The sequence below is a fragment of the Aegilops tauschii genome, chromosome 2 (assembly GCF_002575655.3).
Source record: "Aegilops tauschii subsp. strangulata cultivar AL8/78 chromosome 2, Aet v6.0, whole genome shotgun sequence".
In the NCBI taxonomy this organism is placed as follows: Eukaryota; Viridiplantae; Streptophyta; class Magnoliopsida; order Poales; family Poaceae; genus Aegilops; species Aegilops tauschii.
In genome coordinates this window covers 380,696,555-380,704,191 of record NC_053036.3, presented here as the reverse complement: position 1 = coordinate 380,704,191, position 7,637 = coordinate 380,696,555, and the positions used below count along the sequence as shown (strand labels likewise).

Sequence of the window (7,637 nt, the reverse complement as noted above, 5' to 3'; positions counted from 1 at the left end):
GGTGCAGCAAAGGTACGGCACAGTTCTTGTTGTGGGAGTTGGCTGGTCGGTGCTTGGTTTGAGAATAACTTGGACCTCCTCCTTGACAAGCACTGATATGCAGACCTTTTCATCTTCTCTTTTCCTTTTTGCTGATTTTTTAGAGCATCTCCAGCCGCGCCCCCAACAGGCCCCCCCAGGCCACTTTTTCGGCGCCGGCGCCAAAAAAACGCCCCAGTCGCGCCCCCAGGACGCCGAAAAGCGCCGGTTCGGCCCGTTTTTGGGCCCGGCGGTCGCAGGCCGAACCCGGCGCACTGGGGGGCGATCGGGGGCTCCGGCGCAAGGGAAAAGCGCGGCTGGCCCACACCGTCAGGTGAAAAGTCAAATTTTTCTTTCCCGACTCGCCTCCCACCCCCCGCGCCCTCGGCCGCCACTAGCTGTATCCCGGCGCCGCCCGCCGCCCTTCACCACTAGATAGCCAATCCCCGCCGGAAAAATAGCAGAGGTTCGCCGAGGCAGCCCCTCCAACAGCAGCTGGGCGTTTCCGGCCGCCGTTTCCGGCCGCGGAGGGGCAGTTTAGCGGCGGGTACACGCCCACCGGGCGCAAGGTGTTCGGCGATTTGCCTGCCTCGGCGATGGACTCGGATGACGAGGAAGCGCTCGCCGCGCTGCTGGAGGAGGAAGCCGAGGCCGACGTCCAGGAAGAAGAGCATCTCATGGTGCTTGCCGCCCTCGCCCAGCTGCTGGCGAGCAATGAAAAGCCGCGGCGAGGTGGCTCGGCGCCGGGGCGGGTGAAAGCAAAGAACCGGCATCGTCTCGAAGGCTACTGCATGCTCTACTCCGACTACTTCGCCGATGCTCCACTTCACGGTGACAAAACATTTCGGCGCCGTTATCGGATGAGCCGAAAGCTCTTCCTCAGGATTGTGAATTCCATCCGAGAGTTCGACAGCTACTTCAAGTGCAAGATGGATTGCACCGGCAAACTTGGATTCACCTCGATCCAGAAGTGCACGACAGCGATGAGGATGCTTGCATACGGAGCTCCCGGTGATTCACTCGACGACTATGGGCGCATGGCCGAGTCCACCAGCATAGAGTGTTTCTACAAGTTCTGTCGGGCAGTGGTGGCAGTGTTTGGACCGCAATACTTGAGAACACCCAATGCGGAAGACACAGCTCGGATCCTAGCACAGAATGCAGCAAGAGGATTTCCTGGGATGCTTGGAAGCATCGACTGCATGCATTGGAAATGGAAGAATTGCCCATTTGCTTGGCAGGGGATGTACAAAGGCGCCAAAGGCGGTTGCAGTGTGGTACTTGAGGCGGTGGCCACATAGGACCTCTGGATTTGGCACTCCTTTGGTATGCCAGGAACTCACAATGACATCAACGTGCTGCAGTGCTCCCGTCTTTGCCAAGCTTGTTGAAGGTCATTCTCCTCCGGTGAACTTCGAGGTCAATGGGCAGCACTACAACAAGGGGTACTACCTAGCTGATGGCATCTATCCGAGATGGTCTACATTTGTGAAGACTATCTCAAACGTTGTGCCAGGAGGCAAGAAGTCCCACTTTGCCAAGGTGCAGGAGGCTTGCCGGAAGGATGTCGAGCGGGCATTTGGTGTGCTCCAATCTCGATTTGCTGTTGTCCGGTACCCTGCTCAGACCTGGTCGAAAGATCAAATGTGGGAGATCATGACTTGCTGTGTCATCTTGCACAACATGATCATCGAGAGCGAGCGAGAAGACCCAGTGTTTGACACTGAACCATACTACAGGCAGGGTCCTCTAGCCGAAGTTGATCACCAGCTACCGGCAACCTGGACTGCCTACCTCAGTATGCGTCAGGAGATCCGAGACCCACAGGTGCATCATCAGCTGCAGCAGGATCTGGTGGAGCACCTATGGAGGCTCAAGGGCGACGCCGGGTGTGACGTGTGATGCAATATGAGTTTTTATTTGTTGAACTATATAATTTGTATTGAACTATTTGTTGTTGTACTATTTTGTTGAACTATTTGATTTTCTGTGATGAACTATGTGATAAAAAAATATTTATGTTGATAATTCAACGCCGAGCCACGGCGAACGACGCCGAATATGGGCCTATTCTCGCCCATATGGGGCCTTTATTCGCCGAAAGTGGGCCGAAAAGTGGGCCGATATCGGCGCCTGGGGGCGACGGCTGGACGCAAAACCGCCCCCAGTGCCGATTGTATCGCCGGCTCGCCCCAGGGGGCGATTTTTATGCGTCCGGGGGGGGGGGGGGGGGGGGGGACAACGGCTGGAGATGCTCTTAGATAATGTATGATGATGCGGCATGCAGCTCACCCAAACATCAGTGAAAACAACTTTGGGATCAGTCGAAGGGGTAAAGTGAATGGGTTTTGATATTTAAAGGATGATCTGGGAGCTGGAGCCTGGAGTTAATAGAAAAGACTCATGCAAAGCTAAGAGTTAAAAGATAGACAATCCATACATGTACATTTATGGGAAAAGGGAACCTTTCATGTTTCTGTTATGACCGGCATATTAGGGGCTTAGCCCAGTTAGTTGTGGCCCAGTTTATCTTATCGTTATTAGGCGCTTAGCCCAATTATCTTATTAGGAGGATTATATAAACTCGTGTAAGGATCCGTTTTGGGATTAAGCAAGAAGCAATCTTATTTGCTCGGCTTCCTTAGGAAGCCGGGAGACCTAACCCTAGCCGCCGCCCCTGCTCTCTCTCTCTCTCTCTCTCTCTCTCTCTCTCTCGCGCGCGCGCAACGAGGGCGCCCCGGCGCCGGCGACCACGCCTTCCTCCACGCCATCCCTTCTTCCACCCCTACAACCTGAGACCACGCCCTGGTAGAGATCCGGTTCCTACCAATTTGGTATCAGATATCTTCGGTGCGATCATGTCCTCGCCGCCGCCCACCCCGACCCTCCCGCTGCCGACCGCGACGGCCGCCCCGATGGCCACCACGGTCAGTGCCCCGCTCTTGCCGGTGCCGGTTACCTGCGCCGCGCCCGTCCCCGTCGTCTTCACCCCGGAGGAGATGACGGCTGCCATCCGGGATCTCACCCAGGCGGTCACGAGCATCTACACGTTCCTCGCGAGATCCTATGGGCCGCAGCCGCCTGTGCCCTTCGCCACCGCCCCGCTGCCGCAGCAGCCGCCATCCTCGACGACCCCCGTCGCCGCCGCCATGCAGCAGCTGCCGTGGCAGCCGCCACCCGCGACGAACCCCGGCGCCTCCACCATGCAGCAGGGGCAACAGCTGCAGCCACCGCCACCGGCGACCGCGGCCCTGGGCATCCCAACGACGGGCCCGGGGGTGCCCATCCACCAGGTCCGGTTTCCCCCGTCACCGTCTCCGTTACCGGCCTGGCTCGCTGGGTCCCTTGAGCCGGTCTACACGACGGCCTCGGTCGGGCCGCACGTGCTGCCCCCGCCGGTGACGCACCCGGCCATGCAGTTTGGCGGGTCCTCGGGCTCCGCCGAGCCTTTCGCCAGCGTCGACGGGCCCCTGTTCCAAGGCGGCACCCTGATGCCCGCCTACTCGGCCCCGTCATCCTCGCTGCTCCGTGCTGACGAGGCGCACCCGCCTGTCGTCCACGTCCAGACGCTGCTGAGATTCTCCAAGCTAGAGTTCGCGACCTACGACGGCACCGTCGACCCCCTGAATTGGCTCAACCAATGCGACCAATTTTCCAGGGGACAGCGCACGCTCGCGTCCGACCGCACCTGGATCGCCTCGTATCATCTTCGAGGAGCCGCGCAGACGTGGTACTACGCCCTCGAACAGGACGAGGGCGGCATGCCACCATGGGAGCGCTTCCGCGATTTGTGCCTCTTGCGCTTCGGTCCACCTATACGCGGGAGCCATCTGGCGGAGCTTGGGCGTCTTCCGTTCCTCACCTCGGTGCAAGACTTCGCCGACCGCTTCCAGGCACTGCGTGCCACGCCCCCGGCGTTTCGGCTCGTCAGCGGGCTGAGCTCTTCGGCGGCGGCCTACCGGACCACATCCGCGTGGACGTGGAGATGCGCGGGCCACATGACCTCCAGACGGCCATGTATTACGCCCACGCGTTCGAGCGTCGCACGGTGGCCATCCGGCGGGCGCCACCGCCCCGGGCCGCTGGGCCGCCACCCTGGCTGGAAGTTCCCGCGCAGGGTCGGTCTGCCCAGGCTTCCGCGGCGCCCTCGCCGTCGCTGCGGCACGCCCGCTCTGCCGGCTCACCCCGGCCGAGCAACTCGAGCGTCGCCGCCAAGGGTTGTGCTTCAACTGTGACGAGCCCTACGTACCGGGCCACGTTTGCCCACGACTCTTCTACCTGGAGGCTGCAGACTACATTGAGGAGGACCCCGCCGCCGCCGGGCTCGGCGACCAGCCCGCCCCAGTTGACGCGAAGGTGTTTGGCGACCGTTGATCATCCCCGCCTTCCAACTCGAGGACGAGCTGTTTGTGCAGGCGGGGAGAGATGTTATGACCGGCATATTAGGGGCTTAGCCCAGTTAGTTGTGGCCCAGTTTATCTTATCGTTATTAGGGGCTTAGCCCAGTTATCTTATTAGGAGGATTATATAATTTCGTGTAAGGACCCGTTTTGGGATTAAGCAAGAAGCAATCTTATTTGCTCGGCTTCCTTAGGGAGCCGGGAGACCTAACCCTAGCCACCGCCCCTGCTCTCTCTCTCTCTCTCGCGCGCGCGCGCAACGACGGCGCCCCAGCACCGGCGACCACGCCATCCCTCCTTCCACCCCTACAACCTGAGACCACGCCCTGGTAGGAATCCGGTTCCTACCAGTTTCTAAATATCACGGAAAAACGTATGCAGGTACATTGTGCAAAAGTACGCGCATAAGAAACAAAAGTGAAATATATGCCCATTTTTCACGAGTTCATTATACCTGAAATGTTCTGTTTTTGTGCAACAAGGTTGGATGATTTCAGTTCAACAGAGATTATAGCTTTCGTCAACATTGCAATCACAGCTATAGCGGCACTACCTTGTATGCTAAAAGCGAACAAACTGAATAGGCAGTAAAGAAAGATTAAGGAATGACTCAGTGAGAAAGAGCACTCACATGGCATCATCTCATCGGCAATGGCAGCAGTAGATGAAATCTCACCAGAAATCACATTATCCTCTGGTTCTTAACACGAGGTAATGTCAGCATATAACTAGAAGCACTATGCAGAAGTGAACAGTTCACCTCAGACGGCTTGATGACTCTTATTAACCCAACACAGGTTGTAAACTAACATGTTTTCTATGTCAAAAAAGCAGCAACCTTCTACCATAAACATCCAAACTTGGGTGCAAATCATTGGTTTCTGATGATTTCGTAATCATCATGAGTTGACAATGCAAAGCACACATATTGTCTTTTTTCCACATTCAGCAGAAGTCTACTACTCTACTCAACATTCCAATAAGGTCAGCAAAGCTCAGGCAAGATAAATAGTAAATACATCAATAGTCTCAACAAATGCCTTACTGTAGAACAACGGTTCGGCCTGCTATTTTTGTTAACCCTTTTCCAGTCATTTCAGCTCTAACTTCAGAAACATCAGCCCATCTGTCAATGTTAGCATAAATGTTTGACAGGGTAACATAATTTCCAGCATTATCTGGTTCAATTTCAAAAAGCTTCTTTGCTGCAACTTTTCCAAGCTCAATATCACCTAGGAGTATGCATCCGCGCAACAATGCACCCCATGCTCCCGGATGGGGTTTTCCTGGCATTGACTTAATAAGCTCATATGCATCTCTCACCATCCCAGAACGCCCGAGAAGACTGACAAGGCAAGCATAGTGATCGCCAGATGGCATAATCAAGTACTCATTCTTCATCATAGCAAAGTACTTTTTCCCTTCTTCTACTAGGCCAGCATGATTGCAAGCTGTCAAAACAACTGTGAAAACAGCATTATCTGGGGAGAGGCCCTCCAAGAGCATCCTAGAGAAAAGCTCAACAGCCTTGTTAGCTGAACCATGGAGGCAATGGCCTTGCATCATCGAACAGTATGAGAACACATCTCGAACTGGCATGGACTCAAATAAAACAGCAGCCCTCTCCATGTTCCCACACTTTGCATTCATGTTTATGAGACCTGCCAACACATGGGCATTGTTCATATCTATGGAATAAGTCGCGATGTAACCTTCAATCCATTTTGCCAACATGATGTTACCCAGTTGAGAGCACGCTGTCATCAGAGCAACAATAACAAGCTCGTCTGGGCATATGTCTTTCTCACGGAACTCATTAAAAATCCTTAAAGCCTCTCCAGGATAACCATTCTGCGCATAGCCTGATATCATTGCTGACCATGAGAACACATCCCGGTCATGTAACTTATCGAACAACATTTTGGCAACTTGCATCTTTCCTGCGTTTGCATACCCACCGATCAATGATGTGTGCACTGCAGCAGTTCTTTGGGGCATTTCTTCGAACAGCCTCCTTGCATTCTCCAAGTCCCCGCACTTCACATACCCATCAACCATTGCGTTCCAATGAACCACGTTCCTGTGTGGCATTCCGTCAAAAAGCTCCCGGGCAGACACGATGTCACCACAGTCAACGTAGACCATGATAATGGCAGTCCAGGAAACCTCACTGGGAATGACCATTGAGTCGAAAAGCATCCGGGATGCGCCAGCAGAGCTGCAGCTTCCGTAGAACTGGATGAGCGCTGTGCGGACGAAGAGGTCGGCATCCAGGCCGAGGCGTATGGCTGCAGCATGCAAAGCGGAGCCAGTGGGTTTGCAGGGTACGCGGGAGCACGCGCGGAGGAGGGAAGGGAAAGAGAATGCGTCGGGGCAGGCGGTGCGGCGGACGATATTGAACTGCGCAAGCGCAGCGTGGAGCGGGGAATGGCGAGAGTGTGAGGCGAGGACGGCGTTGCGGAGGCTGAGCGGGACGGCGTGGGAAGGGAGAGCCGAGAGGAAGGAGTCGGCGACGGAGGGGGAGGCGAGCGAGTCGCAGGCCGCGGTGAAGCGCGCGAGGAGGGCGTGGTGGTTGTGGAGGCCAAGGCGAACGATGCGGGCGTGGAGCTGGGCGAGGCAGCGAGGAGTACGGCAGCGGCCGAGGAGGGTCGCGACCGGAGGGGATGGGCGGGCGGCGGCGGGGAGTGGAGAAGCCGGTAATGGCATTTGGAGCTGCGTTTGGGGCCTGGGTGTGCCTTTCGGCTCGCAGCCTGGGCTCGCCTACAGCGTTGTGGTAAATGGACAGGCCCAACAAAAGTATAGCTGCTTTGTTCGCTTCCTTTAGATCACTCGTTTGTTTCAATTTTTTTATTTTTGATACGTTTATTTATGATTTATATTCCTAAATATATAATATATAAAATATTTATATTTATATTCCTAAAAGGACCCGATAACGCCCGAACATTCTTTTTTTACCATGGCAAATTAAAAGTTTTCGATGAAAAATTTAGTGAAGCAGGGATGGCAAGTTTAGTTGGTAGGCATGGCAAATCCGTGCTTGGTGTATTTTTTCCAGGAAATTGGCATGTGTGTCAACTAAACTCGCCATCCTTGCATCATTAAAATTGTCATCAAAAATGTTTGATTTGCCATGATAAAAAAGAATGTTCGGCATTTATCATTTTCGTAAAAAATGTTTATGCAGTGTTAAAATGATATCCGTACAACTTTTAGAAA

The 7,637-nt window shown here is 54.7% G+C and overlaps 1 protein-coding gene across 1 annotated transcript; it reads right to left on the bottom strand.

Moving 5' to 3' along the window:
* Positions 1-5,143: 5,143 nt before the first annotated feature.
* Positions 5,144-7,124, bottom strand: LOC109753162 (putative pentatricopeptide repeat-containing protein At5g37570). The gene has a single exon (XM_020312085.2). It carries the CDS (start codon positions 7,122-7,124, stop codon positions 5,460-5,462), a length of 1,665 nt encoding a protein of 554 aa, XP_020167674.2. The 3' UTR covers positions 5,144-5,459.
* Between the last annotated feature and the right edge of the window lie 513 nt (positions 7,125-7,637).

Bases quoted from the DNA above. Each gene is read 5' to 3' on its own strand.
- LOC109753162 (XM_020312085.2), bottom strand. From the start codon at position 7,124: ATGCCATTACCGGCTTCTCCACTCCCCGCCGCCGCCCGCCCATCCCCT.